A 17,478-nucleotide genomic window follows, 5' to 3' on the forward strand; every position below is an offset into this window, starting at 1 on the left:
CCCGGCCCGCCGCCCCTGCCCCCGGCTGGCGATGAGATCCCGAGGCTCCCGCAGCGGAACCTGTCCCTCACCTCGTCCGCGCCGGCCCTGTCGTCGGCCGGGCGGTCGGGCCCTCTGCCGCCTCCGCCCAACGAGAGACCCCCACCCCCGGTGCGGGACCCACCGGGCAGATCAGGTAAGGGTTCGGGCAGAGGGTGGGGCGGCGCCCTCGAGCCCCGCCGCGTTCCACGCATAACCCAAAGTGCAAGCAAGCAAAAGCTTAGTAAACCCTCAGACTGCTTCCCACCTGTAGGTGATGACCTGCTTGGTGCCTTGAGACGCCTGCAAACCTTTGAGGTTTGAGTTGTGCTTTGAATAGATAAGCAACACTTAACCATCACAAGCCAATTAGTAACAGAGGCTGAGACTTTCTGTCTCTGCGCCACCTGAAGGTCAGCTCAGCCGCCTTCGCCCTTCTTGACAATTAGGTCTCAGTCCTGCAGGATTCCAACATGAGGGCAGTTATGTCATAGCGAATGAGCCGCATGTTAGCCAGGCCATGAGACCTCTTCCCTGCTTATTAAATACAAATATACAAAAGTCCGTGTTGAGCTTTGTTATCACTTTCGGTACCAAAGGTATGGTCTGTAGACCTTCTCTGTATAGGAATTGTCATAGTCATAAAATCAGAATTAGTATAGTGGCAAGACATGTAGCTTGGTGGTACAGCCCTTAGCCTAGCAGGCATGAGGCCCCCAGTTCTATCTCCAACACTAGCGGGGGGGAAATTGCATGCTATTTTCTGGCTAGACAGGCCCATCCAGGCCCAGCACAGACTAGCCAGCTTATTTAAGGGAAAAACTTTCGGAATATGAAATAAAATGGAGGATCCCATACAATTAGCTCTTTTCTAATTATAATAAGCATTTTTAATAGATTTATCTTTACAGTCATTATTGATGGACTTACTACAACCATCTACCTTTTAAGTGCCACCTTACCTTGAATACCTCCTCATGTCTGGAAATGGGGTGGTTTGTCTCTGAAAGTTAATTGACCTTTGACCCGAGGACCCTAATAAGCACCATTGTTTGAATCAGTGGCCCTCAGACTTAATGGTACAGTAGAGTTACCATGGGCCGCTTCCCAGGAGGAACTGGTCAGGGATGCAGAGTAAGTGTCAGGATATTTAAAGGTTCCCCAGTGCTAATAATGTACAGTGGACCTCGAGAACCACTCACTCAAATCACTATGCCTTGGAGAATGGACTGCATATACTAAAAATTTACCAGTCCATTCAATCCGATCCACAGCCATAGTGGCCTGTCATTAAGGTATCTTCAGGGAACAAATGAGATCAGGTATTCAGTGAGTGAAATGTCACATTTCTTTTGATCCAGCCTCGAGGAATTTTCCTGCAAAATGCTTGAAGGCCTTTTCATATGACTATCAAGTGGATGGATGAGGTTATTAAATCTTTCCCCAAATATCATAGGCAGTGACATGTAACATGTTTTCTTTCTTTGATTACGTAGTCATGCCAGTTTCATTTAGAAATGGAGGGAAGCATACAGAATATAAAAATGATTTTAATCCTACCATCACTATCCAGAAGTCATCAGTAATAACGTGTTTACATGGCTTTTCACACATCTTTTTAACATCTCATGTATCTTTTCAATCTGTTCAAATGCAGACTTACACATTTGTAACTCTGGTGTCACCCTGAATATACTGGTAACTTGGCTTTTATTTAACAACATTTCACTAACATTTTCTGGTATGAGTAAATATTCTACAACCTGATTTTTAATGGCTATGTAATATTAGATCCTACAAGCATACCTTCATCTCTTGAGCCTCCCAAATGTACCCTCCCCTGTTATATTGGCCACCTCTAGATTTGTACTGTTGCAAATAATGTGGTGATACATTCTGGTTGCTAAGTATTTGTGCATAACTCTGTGTTTGCTTTGAATGAATTCCTGGAGACAGAATATTCGGGTTCAAGATTATACATAGCAAAACTATGGATTTTATAGGTAGTGCCAGCTTGCCTTTCAGAACTTTCCTACCATATACATACCAAGGGCCATCTATATATATATATATATATATATATATATATTTTTTTTTTTTTTTTTTTTTTTTTTTTTTTTTTTTTTTGCGGAACTAGGGATTGAACTCAGGCCCTTGCGCTTGCCAGGGAAGCGCTTATTCCACTAAGCCATCTCCCCGGCCTGCCATCTATATTTTGAAATGTGCTTTGGCTTTATTGTTAGGGGAGTAGGCTTTAGAATTTGATGGCTTTGAAATTAAATTCAAACTCTTGCATTAATTAAAATTGACTTAAATATTTTAAGTTTCTAGTTGCTCAGAGGCCTTGTCTGCTAACCCTGAACTTCTCGGGGGTTATTTTAAAAACTAAATGAGACAAGTGTGTATAGAAGGGATTCTTTTGTTTTTTTGTTTTGGTTTTTGTTTTTGTTTTTTTTGTAGTTACAGTATTCAGTGGATGCTCATACTTACTATTATCCTGCCAATGAGAAGTAGAAACTTGCTTTCTATTGCGCCTGCCCCAGTATGGCACTGAGTCTGTGAGGTTCTAGAGTGAGTCTCATGAACATATACTTAAAACAAAAATGAGATGCAGTTGATCAAATTCCATTGTACAGGCCTTATAATGTTTAAAGTTTGGTTTACATTTAGTGACAATTCAGTGGCGATATTACCAGTGATGTTAAACTTAAACTCTAAGCTGGGTGTGGTGGTGCATGCCTGTAATCTTAGCACTCTGAGGAGGCTGAGACAATAGGATCACTGTGAGCTTGAGACCAGCCTGTGCTGTGAAGTAAGCTCAAGGCCAGCCCAAACTGCATCGGAGACCCTGTCTCAGAAAGAAAAAAAGCAAACTCAAACTATCTAAGACTCGTTTTCACCAGTAAGTCAAGTCTTGCTGCCTGGGCTCTGGCAACGATGAGCAGATGGGGCAGGAAGTGCTACAAGGTGACATTGCAGTCTCCTTGAGCCCTCACCCCGCACTGGGCAGTGGCTTCCACCCCCTCCAGGGTTCGAGCCAAGACTCTGATAGGCAATTCTGCAGTGGGCGATTGTTCCATTTAAGGTCTTTAAATTGGATTCTCAATCTATAGATAATGAAATATTTATATTTATGGTGCCCGAAGACATCGGGTTTACATGAAACATCAGCATGTTACAAGCGGAGTACACTACTGAAGATCAGGACTAATACTGAAGCCATTTGAATTTACATAGAAAAATGCTCAAGTTGTTTTTCTTTTAATTTAACTCAACAAAATAGCATCTGCATATGGAGAAAGGGAAGAGTAGGATGGCTTATTTTAATTTTTAAGAGATTGTTTAAAAATTGTATTTATATTTATGATACAGGGTCTTGCTACACAGCTCAGACTCCTAATGATCCTCCTGTGTCAGCCTCCCCACCACTGGGATTTCAGGCATGCTCCAGCAGGCCCAGTTCTGGAGCCAGCACAGCTAGCCCCTGGTTCTGGGGTCGGGATGGCATGTGGTACCAGGGATTGAACGTGGGTCCTTGCGTTTGCCAGGCAGGTGCTTATGCCACCAAGCTATCTCCCCAGCCCTCTTTTGTATTAGTTTTTAAAAAAAGAGTTTGCTTTGAATTTTTTTCTGGAAACTAAAAATTTTCTCATTATACCACACCACTGCATTTAAAAAAAAATTATTTTATTTATTTATTTATTGTTTCTTTTAGGGAAGGGTCTACAAGAGTGTTCAAGGTCTCACTACTAGATCAGACTCATAATGATCCACCTGTTTACAGCCTCCCAAGGGCTGGGATTACAGGCACATGCTAACACGCCCAGTCTCAATTGCCCTCTCAGCACGCCCCAGGGGTAGGGCCAGCAGGCAGGCCAGGGGATTGAACCAGCACCCACCCCCCCCACCCCCCTCCGGCCCCTGTACCTGCTTGCAGGAGCTTTAATCTGCTGAGCTATTTGGCTGGCCCTAAAAAATTTAATTTTAAAGAGAAAAGAAACAAAAAAGAACAAAGACAGAAAGCCCCAGAAGACAATAAAAGTGGCGCAGAATTTCAAAACAACCATTACATTTTTAAAAAAAGTTTTCTAGTACTTCTATAGTGCTTTTCTCTTGTTCTTTGGCATATTACCCCTGGCAGTAGAGAAAGATAACTACGTGACACCCATTGTAGATGGGGCAGCAGCTTCCTTGGGGATGGGATGAACACCACATCTATAGCTGGGAGTATCGATGAGCGGTTCATCACCACCTGTGCTCGTCTGCCTCCCCAGAGAGGGAAAGCCAAGAGGGACCTCCTGCTGTGGGCACAACTTGCATCCAGTTTCCTGGTGGCACTTCCACCTGGAAGCCCTCATTGCTGCACAGAGACATGCATGCACAATTACACAACAAGACAGTGCCTTCAAAGAACTGAGTTCTTAAGCCTAAAATAACTTCATAACTGTCTTCTTTTTCAAATTTTTTTTCATGTCACAGTAATTAGGTTCAATAGCTCTTTAAAAGTATTATAAATGTTTTTTAAATTATATGGTGCTTAGCATAAACAGATTGTCACCTGCTTTCAATTTCACTGTGCCACCTCCAGCCTCTGCATTAACTCAAGGCTCTCAGTCATTTAACTATTTGCATTCTGTACAAATAAATGTGTGCACATGTGCACTTTCTTATTTATATGTGCGGTCACTTCTAGAGTTTGGAACATCTCCACGTTCCCTAGATAAAGGCTGAGTATACATCACACCAGTAATGCCCACAGTGGCTAAGGGATGCACCATAGCATTGCATTTAACATTGTCCTTTCTTTTGTCCCAGGGCCCCTCCCACCGCCACCACCTGTGAACAGAAATGGCAACACAAACCGGGCACTGCCTGCCACCCCTCAGTTGCCATCCAGGAGTGGAGTAGACAGTCCCAGGAGCGGGTCCAGGCCTCCTCTTCCTCCGGATAGGCCTGGTGCTGGAGCACCGCCCCCACCACCGCCATCCACGTCCATTAGAAACGGCTTCCAAGACAACTCAGGAGAAGGTATGTGGTAGCTGTGCATGGAGTTAGAGTTTCTTGTTCCCCATCCTCTTCACAGGGCACTGCACTGATCTAGCCAATCACTAGTCTGCTGGGACTGCAAGTTTAAAATAGCAAACCTTCACCCACTTTTGACAAAGAAAGATCTTTTTTTTCTGACCTGTTCTTTGTTTAAGGCTCATTTTGGTTGACTTTCTAGAGAGTCCAGAATTCTAGAAAGATCCATTTTTTCATCTTACCTTCTTAGTACCTATATTTCTAAAAAGTTGAGTGTAGGAAAGACTCAACAGATCCAAGCCACTTCCCACTGCTGTGTTGTCAGAGTGACCCGGTCATTCCCGGGCCCACTGAGCAAGAAAAGTCTCCCACACCCTAGCTCCTGGCACTGGCTGAATCCGAATCAATCCTGTGTTCAATCTGTAGCTGGGAACAAAAAATCAGTGCAATTTTGCCAGTACATTTTATCAGTGTGCTGGTCAATGACTTTTGTAGCACTTCCAGCTTTTCTGTAAACTAAGCATAACACTAGAACTGGTTTCTGCAGTTCTGTCTGTATTTCATCCTGTGCCTTTCATTACGTAAGTCTCCATAGCAGATTGTCTGTTGCTGAACATACTGTTTGTTTCTACCGTAGATGAGTGGGAAAGCAGATTTTACTTTCATCCGATTTCTGATTTGCCACCTCCAGAGCCATATGTACCAATGAACAAAAGTTATCCCAGCAAATTGTCAAGAAATGAAAGCCGGAGTGAGTATATTTCTACCAGGGATTTCGGCAGATTTGTACTTGAATAACCTGAGTTATCTTCAAGGTGTATAGGAATCCAGGCCTTTTGCCTGGAGTCAGATAGGGAATTCCATTCAGGGCTGTCCAAATCCTGGCAAATTTCCCTTGCATGTGCAGCGAGGAGATTGGAAACACACAGTGTACATGGGACATGGTTACTTTAGCCACGTGCGGTGTGCACACCTATACTCCTGCCACTCTGGGAGGGCCACGCAGGGGAATCACAGTTTGAACCCAGCATGGGGAGCTACTCTTACTTGAACAATCTTCCCTCATTTTGATCTTCCTGAGTAGCAAAAGTAGAGCCACCTTTTATTCCTTTTCATTTTTTTAATGTAAAGTGTTCTGAAATTTTTCATTATTATAAAGAGAAAAAATAAAACAATAATATCAAATTTCAAAACAAGGCAGTAGGAGAATAATAATGACACGAGGACTGGGGTTCGATCCTCAGCATGCCCAAGGGTTCCAGGGCGTGCTGGCACATGCCTGTAATCCCAGTGCTTGGGAGGCTGATAAAAGGAGGATCACTAGGAGTCTGATCCGTGTAGTGAGACCTTGTAGACCCTGTACTAAAAATACATTAATAATAATAGTAATTGCATTGCTTATTGCTATCTTCAAAGTAGTTGCTCAGATTACAAAATACGATAAAAGCACAAACCTTTCTTTTCAGTGAACTAATAGAAATTAGTAGGATAGCTATCTTAACTATTGTATGTGCATATATATTTTCCCTTTTATTTTTTTGAATTTTATTTTAAAGAGGAAAGAAACAAAAGCAATAATAAGAACAAAGACAAAAAGCACCATAAGACAATAAAGGTGGTACAGAACCTCAAAACAAAAGCAGGAAATTAACAGTGGTTGTTATATTACATATTATCAAGTTTGTTGCTCAGACTATAGATACAGGCATGTAAAGTCTATCAAATATTAAAACATTAACTCTTCCTTTCCATAAACCTTGAATTTGTCCTTTGTATTTTTTAAATTTATTTTTAAGAGAGTATAAAAATAAAAGATGAGACATTAGAAATGACAAATCTTCTTTGAAAAAATTGAAAAAAATAAAAACAAGATGCAAGGTATTCCACAGTAGATGTTATAATTCACATTGTGGTCTTCAGTATAGTTACTCAGGTCACAGGTGTTAGTATGTAAAATTGGTCAAAGTAATAATTTTAAGCATTAACTGTTACCTTCAAAAAACTGATAGAAATTAGTACCACAATCATCTTAGCTATCCTATGTATATACTTACATGATTTTTCCCTTCCTTTTTTTTCTGTATCTTTTCTTTTTTCCTTTCTCTCAATAGTTTATTCCCTTTGTTTGGTTTCTTTCCAGAAGTTTTACTATAGCCATTGTACCTTTTAGATTTTATTTATTCCTTCAAGTTCTTATTTATACATGTGGATTTATTTCACTTAGTATAGCTTCTAGGGCTGGCCAAATAACTCAGCAGATTAAAGTGCCTGCTTAGGCAGATGCAGGGGCCAGGAGTTCAATCGCCAGACCTGCCATGCCAGCCCTGCCCCTGGGGCGTGCTGAGACACTGAATGAGATTGGGTGTGGTGGTATACACCTGTAATCCCAGCACTTGGGAGGCTGTAAACAGGAGGATCACGACAAGTCTGATCTATGCAGTGAGACCCTGTAGACTCTGTAGACCCTGTCCTAAAATTAAAAAAAAAAAAAGTTTAGCTTCTAGTTCTATTCATTTATTTATAAAGGCCTTAAGTTTGTCTTTCTTTATGGCTGAGTAATATTCCATTGCATAAAAATATTCTTTATTTTCAGTTGATCAGAACTCGGGTTGTTTCTCGGATTTAGCTATGACAAATTGTGCTACATGGGTTCACATATATAACTGTGGTATAATATTTTTTCTTCTGGGAAAATACCAGAAGCAGAATAGCTGGGAGATCTAATCCCAGATTTTTGAGGAGTCTCCACACTGATTTCCATAGAGGTTGTACCAGTCTACACTCCACCAACAGTGGAGAAGGGTTCCTTTTTCCCTACAGCCCATCCAGCATTTGTCATTAGTTGACTTCTTTATGATAGCCATTCTTTCTGGAATCAGATGGAATCTCAGTGTTGTTTTAATTTGCATTTCTCAAATGAGCAATGCTGTGGGACATTTTTTCATGTATTTATTTGCCATTTGTTTTTCTTCCTCTGAGAAGTGTGTATTCATCTCAGATGCCCACTTTTGGATTGGGTCTGTGAATTTTAGGTGCCTGATTTTTTAAAAATTCTTTATATATTCTAGATAGAAGTCCTTTGTCTGAGTGACTGTTGGTTAAGATTTTTTCTCAGTTTGTGGGTTGTCTTTGTTCTGTTCCTGATTTTTTTTTTTTTTTTTTTTTATGTGTGGAAACTTCTCAATGAGATGAGATCCCAGTTGTTGATTCTGTGAAGTATTTCCCATGCAGTTTGGCTTTTGTTCATGTACTTTCTGCCTACCCTTATGTCTTCAAGATTTCTTTCTCTTTTCCCCCATCCCAGTTTCTCTGGCCTTCTGAAAAGTTTCTTCCCATTTCTCAATATCTATTGTACATTTTGAATATTATTTACTCTTTCAGCTTTTTACACTAGGGAAACAATACAATATTTACACATGCAAGACTGACTTATTTAACTTATGAGTATGATCTCTCAAATTGCATCCATTTATCATTTCTAAAGTTTATCCTTCATTATAGCTGTGTAGTACTCCATTGTATAAAAATACCAGATGTTTTTATCCATTCTTTGGTTGGTGAATACTTGAAAGAATTATTAAGTGACTTTTCTGTGTACCAAAAGTAGAACTCAGGACCTCACAGTTACTAAGCAGGTACTGTGCCACTGAGCTAATCCCACTAACTTTGAGACCTACAGAATATTTTGTTACAAAAATTTACTGTCTTGCCTTAATCTTTATTTATTTATTTTTGTATTTTAGGAAAGGGTCTACAGGGTGTTCAGGGTCTCACTACTAGATCAAACTCATAGTGATCTACCTGTTTACAGTCTCCTAAGACCTAGAATTACAGGCATGTACTACCATGCCCAGTCTCAATTGCACCCTGGGAGCGGGCCGGCACAGCAGGCCTGTGGATCGAACCCCCCACCCCCACCCCTGTGCCTGATTGCAGACATTTTAATCCACTGAGCTATTTGGCTGGCCCTGCCTTAATCTTTTAAATGTATTACCACCAAAGCTTTATGTAACATTCTGTGAAAATGTTAAATATATCTATAATGTCTCCCCAAAACAGATTTTACCAGGCTCTCTATTATTATCCATACAATTAAGTCAGATGTGATGGCACTCAGCTATAATCTCAACACTTGGGATACTGAGGCAGAAGGATCACCATGAGTTCAAGGCCAGCCTGGACTATATGACAAGACTGTCTTGAAAACAAAACAAAACTTATCCATGCAATTCATATTTCTTACATAGTTGTAATGACAAGGTATAGATTCTTTTGATGGTGAGGTTTATATAACACTGCTTAGTAAACACTTTCCACTTTATCACATAGTTTTTATTCCATAGAAATGCATCAACCCAGCAGGCAATAATTTAGCATGCCTGGACATCTAGATTGTTTCTGGTTGTTTAATATGTTATGGTGTTGTCTCAGTTACTCTTCTCTTGTTGCTGGGACAAATACCCGACACACAAAATGAAGGAAGGAAAGGTTTATTTAGCTCACAGTCACTGGAGGTTTCAGTTCATACTCGGCTGGCTCCAAGGCAGAGCGGCACATGGCAGAGAGCAACCTTTCATGGCAGCAGCAAAGAGCAGAGAGCAAAGTAGAGGAGTAGCAGCAACAATGGCTACAGAGAGGAAGTCTGTCTCCCTTAAATTGCATTCAGGCTATATGCCCCAGGCTGGGTGTAGTACTCACATCCATAATCCCAGCAGTACTAAAACCTATAACCCCAGTGGATTATGAGTTAATCTCAACTCTAGAAGTCCATGCCCCATGACAGCATGAGGCTTTGGGGAGACAACTGGACACAAACCATAACTGGTGCCATAAAGGAGGAAATCACTTTCCCCATTGAAGAATAAATGTGGCCAGCTACCCTGCGCCTGCGGGACCTACCGGTCCCAGCCCAGGCGCAGGGTGGGTGAGACCCTCTTCCACCCCCTTGGGATGCCCCCCACCACTCCGCAGCACCTCCCCCCCCTCGCCCGCCGAGTAGGAATTTCTGCCGCGTTCCGGGAACCCCCAGATCCAGTCCTAGCCCAGGGCCAGTGAGTGTGTGGGAGAGCTGCCTCTCCCTGCTACTCCACCTTGTCCCCTCCAGACTCAGCTGAGGCCTGGCAAAGAGGCCTAGGGTGAAACCCTGCAGCTGCAATACCTGCAGAGAGTGAAGGTGACAGAACCACCCAGCTAGTCCAGGAGCAGAGCATCTTGCCAGAGGGGCACAACAGGTTCAACCCCAAGGACAGCAACAGGAAGGACCTGAGCACAGCAGCCAGACCCAAGCCAGACACAACTGGATAAATCCAAACTTTGTAGATCTGCACCTGAACTTCAGTAGGTGCTAAGGTTATAACTGCACCAAAGCTCTACAACAAAGGTCAGAAGACAGTGCTACACAAAATGACAATGAGAAGGAGCAAAATGCAATCTCAGACCCCAAGCCCACCCATAACAAGTGTAGAGGACACTAACACAGAACAAATTGGGAATCACATAGCTGAAATCAATGAATCAATGGCTTCTGAAATAAACAACTGCAGAAAGGTATAGAGGAACTCAGATTGGAAATGAAAAAAGAAATCCCTGAATTAATAACATCTACAGTAAAGAATCAAATGCAGAAACATATGGAGGAAACCCAATGCCCACCCAGGACAAGTGCAGAGGACATTAGCTCAGCTCAAATGTATGAATTAATAGCATCAATAGCGTCAATAGTAAGTAAGCAATACCAGAAAGTTATAGAAGAACTCAAAACGGAATTCTTTTCTGAAATAAAAAAAGAATTCTCTGAACTCATAGCATCTGAAGTAAAGAATCAACTATAGAAACATAGGAAACTCAATCTGAAGAAAACACGGCAGTAAAAGAACTAATAACTGCTTCTAAAGAAGACATTGATAAAAAAAAATAGAGAAGATTAGAAAAATGATGGATTCCTCGAATGAACAATACAGGAAAGAAATAGATCGCATGAAGCAGAGTCAAAGAGGAATTTAAAATCTCAATCACAAGCTTGCATAGCCGTTTAAATGAAAGTGAAGATAGAGTTTCAGATCTTGAAGATGCCAGTGCAGCTAGTGAAAAGGTAAGAAAGGATCTCTTAAAAACAACTAGGATGCAGGAAAAATAATCCATCACCTGCAAGATGATGCAAAGATGAACAATGTGAGACTAATAGGCATCAATGAGAAAGGAGTCAATACAAGTGACATTAAAAAAATATGGGCAGAAGTAATAGCAGAAAACTTCCCAAATATGAGGAAACAATCTGACATTCAGGTAACCAAAGCATACAGAATGCCAAGTAACCTCAAACTAATTAAAAACACACCAAGACATATAATAGTCAAGATCCCAGAAATTCAGGAGAAGAATAATCTACTGAAAATTTTAATTTTATAGCTGCTCAAGAAAAGGCTGGGTTGGGATCGTGAGGGTTTGACCACTCAGAGGACTGCCAGGGTTTTCCAACATCTCTCCTTGCCCAGAGATTTGCTCTGGTCTCAGAGTCCCTCAGTCCATAGGGTCACTGTCAAGACCCTCAGGAAGAAGCCCCCACCACCCACCTGCTGCCAGCCCTGTGACTCTCAAAGCAAGTTGGCCAAGTCGGGCCTACTCACTTGCCCTGTGCCCCTGGGAAACCTGACCACAGCCTCCACCCTGCTTCATGCCACACCTGCTGCAGCCCCAAAATGTGAATGGGTGCTAGACCTGGTTTAAAATGCAGTGATAGTCCGCAAATGTGCACCGCTTGAAAAAGAGTGAAAGGCGCCCCACACAATGGGAGGAAGTATTTGGAAATTATGTATTTGATAAAAGATTAATATTTGAAATATATGAAGAATTCCTACAGCTAAACAATAATAAAAGCATAGCCTTCAGTTCATGATCATGATAATTGGGTGTCCACACTATATGCCTGAGATGTGCCTTCCTCAAGCCTTGTTACAAGCCCTTCTGACTTAAGAAAAAAAACTACTGAACAATAAATACTTGGGCTGGGGAGATGGATCAGTAGAATAAGCACTTCCCTGGCAAGCGCAAGGGCCTGAGTTCAATCCCCAGTTTCACCAAAAAAAAAAAAAAAAGAAAGAAAAAAAGAGAACAATACTTAAATAGACATTTCTCTGAAGAAGACATACAGAATGCCGATAAGCACATGAAAAGATGCTCAACATCGCTAATCCTTAGGGAAATGTGTTAAAAGTAAATCTGCAGTGAGATACGATTTCACACCGTTGACCTACCTTATCCGGCAAATGAAGTGATTAGATAAAAGGAGGGTATAGTTTTATATAGTAGAATGCAAATATGCCATTCATAGTTATATCTGCAGAGAGTACTGGCTACATGCAATCCTATTCCTAGAAGAAAAAGGAAAATGATTTCTAAATGGAAACCATACACATAATTGCTACTGGGTATCTCTGGGTGGTGCAAGCATGGGGGAATTTTTTATTCTGTTTTTGTTCATATTTTCTAAATCTATAATCAACACACTGTGTCGTAAGAAGAAAACCATGTGTTTTGGCTGAGCCTTGTGCACATCAGTAGCAAGTGGTGGCCACCGTCTGGTGGCGCTTGTTCCCATCATTCCATGCTGCCTTTCCCATCCACGCATGCCAGGTAGCCTCAGCCTTGGTCACAGGGGATGAGGTAGTGGGTACCTTTGCAACCACCCCTAGTTTCCACAGTAGAGTATAAACTTTCTAACCAAAATTGTATTCTGTCTGTTTTCTCATCAAGGTGGATCCAACCGAAGAGAAAGGGGTGCCCCACCTCTCCCTCCCATCCCAAGGTGATCCTTGCCTGCTCTCCTCTCTCTAGGCTCCAGAGCGCCTTCTGTTGTTGCTGTCTGAGAATTGCATATCCTCTTCCCCTTCCTCTGTCACCATCATTTGTGGCAGACCGAAGACGAGAGGGTGAATTTGTATGTGAAGCGGGTTGGGACCCAGTAGAGAAATGCACCTAGCTTTTTATGTTCTGTATATTCCCACAGCTATAGCCTGCTTCAGCTACAGCCTGCCAGTGTTGGGTGTGCGATCCATAGACTTCTGTACGAATAGGTAGAGACCCATTGTATCTGGGCCCGCAACCCAACATTCCCTGCCTTTGCTACAGGCTGTAATTATGAAAGCCCCTGAGAGCTGTTATTGCCCATGCTTTTCTCATAAGCTTGGCCTCCTGTGAGTCTGTTTTCACGAACCACAGACCGCCAAGGCAAGTTGCTGAGCAAGGGTTCACACAAAGCTTTTGCAGTCATTGAATGTTCATTCTTGGGCATTCCAGGGTAGGCTCAAGGACAGAGCTGTCCAATAGAAATATAATGTGAACCCCATATATGCTTTTAAAATTTCTACTAGGCACATTTTTGTAAAGGTAAAAAGAAACAGGAGAAATTAATTTTAATATATTTCACTTAGACCTATACATCCAAAACATCATTTCAACCTCTCGCCCACTTAAGAATTATTAGTGAGATATTTTACAGTGCTTTTGGTACCAAGTCTCCAGATCAAGTGTGAATTCTATGCTTAGAGCACAGCACCCTTCAGACCAGCTCCATGGCAAGTGTCTGTGGCCACATGTTCTCAGTGGCCAATCTGTTGGATGGCACTGGTCAGGAAGATGGAAGTTAGTGTCAAAACCTCTTGTTTAAGGCTGGGGAGATAGCTCGGTGGTCTAAGTGCCTGTGGCAAGTGCAAGGACCTGGCTTTGATCCCCGCTACCACATGCCACACCAGCCCCAGAATCCCAAGTGCGCCTTGTCGGCCACCAAGACCAGGCATGGTGGCACACACTGTAATCCCAATGCTGGGGAGGCTGAGACAGGATGATCACTAGGAGTCTGAGCTATGTAGTGAAACCCTGTACCAAATAAATAAATAAATCTTTTTTTAAAAAATCTCTTGTTTAAAGAACCAAAATAGGATGCGCATTAGCAATTCAAGAGGACCTAAAAGCAAAGCTGGGGACCAGCACTTGCTGGCAGGCAGCTTGGCCCCAGATATCGGTCCCTTCTTCTTCCTCTTCCTTTCATGTCTGTGTGCAAGTGTTGCTTCACAATGCCAAGGCCAGACATTGATCTCACGCGGTTTACACTCACGTGGAATAAAGCCATCGGAAAGAAACAGAAAGCTGCGGGGCTTCCAGGCTTAGCACGGCTGCCTGAGCACCCACCTGACACCTGCCTCGCAGAATCAGAGTGGCCTTTGTTCTCTCCCTGTGCGCAAGCTCCTGGGACCAGGAAGCGTCAGGGAGGCCCGGCAGGAGGGAAGGAAAGAGAAAGGCATCAAGATAAAAGTGCAGAGATGCATAGCAGATTTGCGTTGATGGGCACAGCTCGTGAAAATCTAGTTCTGACGCTTATGGGATTGGGCAAAATGGGGGGCTTACTAGTAGAATTGGGGAGTGGGTTACTTTGACTCTATCCAATAGAATAATTTGTTCTAGATCTATGCAAATAAAGCTCCACTAATGGACCAGAAGGAAGAGCCAAGCTTGCCTTTTTTATGTGATTTTGTTTACAAAATTTTACTGAGACTTTTAAATTTAGCTCTAGAGTTGGAAAAAAAATTCCACTTTGATGTTTTATATGATTTTGTTGAAGATTGCCATTATCCACTTTTAAAAGCACATGATCACATATGTATATGTATATCTACCTAAACTTTGTATCAGTTTATTGCATTCAGTGTATCGTTCATGTATTACTAGGAGATGCTAACAAGAAATCAATCCAAAGAAAATTTTGAGGACGCATCCCTATTTATAGACTTAAATGTTTCATCTATATAAAAGCAGAACTTAAGAGTTCTAACAAATGGAATGTTTAATAAATTCTGAAGTTGCTGATTTGACTGTACTGTACTTGTATAACTAACTCCCCTTGCCAAAGGCCTGGGCTGAGTACATTAGAGAATTTGTTTTCTTCCCCCTGCTCTGCCATTGTTCTGTCTATGGCTATTGTCACTTGGGGCTGTTACTCTAAGAGAATCAAGGAGTATAAAGGTATATAACAAGCTTTTTCAAAAATATTTTTAAAATTTTAATGCTAATTTGCTAATTTAGCTGCATGATTTTATTTTAGATTCTTTGTTCTGATGTCAACAGTGACTAACACCTGTATGATAAAGCCTAATGACCCAAGTCACAAAAAAATAGCACTGAGCCTTCCTAACAGATTGACAGAGGAAGGGTCAGTGAGATAGCTCAGTGGACTAAGCGCCTGCTTAGGCAAGCGCAGGGACCAGGGTTCGATCCCCAGCACCACAGGCCACACTGGCCCTGCCCTCTGCACACCAAGATGAGGCCTGGCGGCGCACCCCTGTAATCCCAGCTCTGGGGAGGCTGAAAACAGAAGGATCGCTATGAGTCCGAGCTGTGTAGTGAGACCCTGTACCAAAAACATTTTTTAAAAAAATTGGCAAAGCAATGTGCAACTCAAAGTAGATCTGAATATTGTAAAAGGTAAAATTGTAAAGGGAATTGGACAAGTCCTTATATATCTCAATCTTGCCAGTACCATTTCTAAAGTAGAAAACAGTAACAGCTCAAAGTTGCCTTTCATCCAGAATAGAGATGTTTTAGAATATATTTAAAGGAAACAATTCATGAATACACCTATACTCTTTCTCTGAAAATTAGCAAGTAACTGCATCCACAACTTTGAAAAAGTTTTATATGAAAATCTTGGGGCTGGGGAGATGGCTCAGTGGAATATGCGCCTCCCTGGCAAGCACAAGGGCCTGAGTTCAATCCCTGGTTCCAAAAAAAAAAAAAAAAAAATCTTCAACTTTAGAAAATCATAAAAATGAACAATTTTTTCCCTTAAAATCAGAATGTACATGTATTTTTTTCTATATGGTTTCTAAATAAATGTATTCAAGAGCCAATACAGTATTTTAACATTCACATATCATTTTATATTGAAATGTATTACAGTATTAAAATTCAGTGTTTGTATTTATTTCATTACGCATTTTATTTAGCAACGCCAAGAAAAATATTTAATCCAATGGTGCCTTATTTCATGATTTGAAAAAAATCAACTTTTTATGTCTAAGTAGCAGATTATTTGCCTATTGTAAAATCTGTTAGGCCTTTTATCTTTTAACTTGTAATACCAATTTTGTTATTTTAGTAGCAGGAATGAAATGGTTGTTAAAGCACCCTAACATTTTGGTATGAAATTCATTTTTTCCCTGTTTACAGGCAGGGACTATAGAAGATGAAAAATAGAAATAGAAGAAGAAAAATATTTTTTCATGCCATTGCACTGTGTGAACAGATGCATCTCAGCATCTGTGTCATCGGGATAGTTTAAACGCTGGGGTAGACTCTACCCTAGACATCTGTGTCTATGTAAATCGGCCAGACAATAAATAAAAGCAGGAATGATACAGTGTCACCTGGTGGTTTTTCTTTGAGTATTGTCTATGTAAACAAAAAAAGAAGCAAATGCGTGTTTTCTGTTTTATACTGTGTGGTAAGAAAGTCGAACGTAAAAAACAAAACACACATGGGAAAATAAAGGCTGTGGAGATCCACACAAGTAAACATTCATCACACCTTGCCAGACCCTTTCTGTCTGTTTTTCTGAGAACCCGCATCTCAGTCTGTGCAATGGATAGTGGAAGCTATGGAGGCTAGCACAGACGCTGAGCGATCTTGGCAAAGCCACGGCGAGCTTAAGCCTCTCATTATCTGCCCTGTATGCGCACGCTGTGTCCACATTGTCTCCACATGGCCCACATGGCCCAGTAGTTAGGAACCTAGGGAGACCTGGCTCTGTCTCTTTCTTGCAAGTTGCTCTTCCCAGTTTCTGTAGCTAGAGTGAGGAATAGGCAGCAGCATCACTGTGTGCATTACTGAGACGATGCACCCAGCGCTGACTGACTAAGCATGCGCAGTAAACTGTAGCTGCCCAAATGAAGAAAGCTCCTTAGGCGGTGTTCCTGCCTTCCCTAGAACCAGGTCAGCTAGAAGCTGATTTATCAGTGTATTTTTAAAGGAAAATAGCAGAAAAATGCCCATGTCAGAAATGCAGTGTACCTTGGATACACCTCCAGCAAAGGTACTGCCGATTCCTGCGTATCACAGCCTGGAAAATGACTCATTCCTTCCTTCATCGATGAAACATTATTACATTCAATTTGCAATTAAAGGAATTAGAAGCCAAAGAAACACTAGAAGAGGCCACTGATAGCACTTGCAGTCCACAGTGAGGCACTTCGATTGGAAGAGGTGTTCTTGTAGTTGCCATGACAGCAGGTATATGCTGGGGCCTGGCCGTGTGGTCACCCCACACCAAGGTACCCAGTCCAGCCCTGCTGTCCTATGGATGGGCAGTTCAAGGACCCAAGTTTTTCAGCAGATACACCGTGTGGTACTTGACTGCCCCACACTCCTGTCTTTATGACACACACCCAT

General features: G+C 41.7%; 1 protein-coding gene and 1 pseudogene across 1 annotated transcript in view; both read left to right on the plus strand.

Annotated features, from left to right (window-relative positions):
* Positions 1-13,774, plus strand: part of Wipf1 (WAS/WASL interacting protein family member 1) — a 37,211-nt gene extending 23,437 nt beyond the window's left edge. The window contains exons 6-9 of the mRNA XM_012515472.2: positions 6-175; positions 4,834-5,046; positions 5,678-5,791; positions 12,793-13,774. Of these exons, the coding sequence (XP_012370926.1) occupies positions 6-175; positions 4,834-5,046; positions 5,678-5,791; positions 12,793-12,848 (553 nt within the window). The 3' untranslated portion in view covers positions 12,849-13,774. The remainder of the gene's footprint in view (positions 1-5; positions 176-4,833; positions 5,047-5,677; positions 5,792-12,792) is intronic.
* On the plus strand, positions 11,920-12,009 carry LOC111817666 (annotated as a pseudogene).
* Positions 13,775-17,478: the final 3,704 nt, after the last annotated feature.

This window comes from Octodon degus, unplaced genomic scaffold (genome assembly GCF_000260255.1).
Source record: "Octodon degus isolate 3935 unplaced genomic scaffold, OctDeg1.0 scaffold00065, whole genome shotgun sequence".
Lineage (NCBI taxonomy): Eukaryota > Metazoa > Chordata > Mammalia > Rodentia > Octodontidae > Octodon > Octodon degus.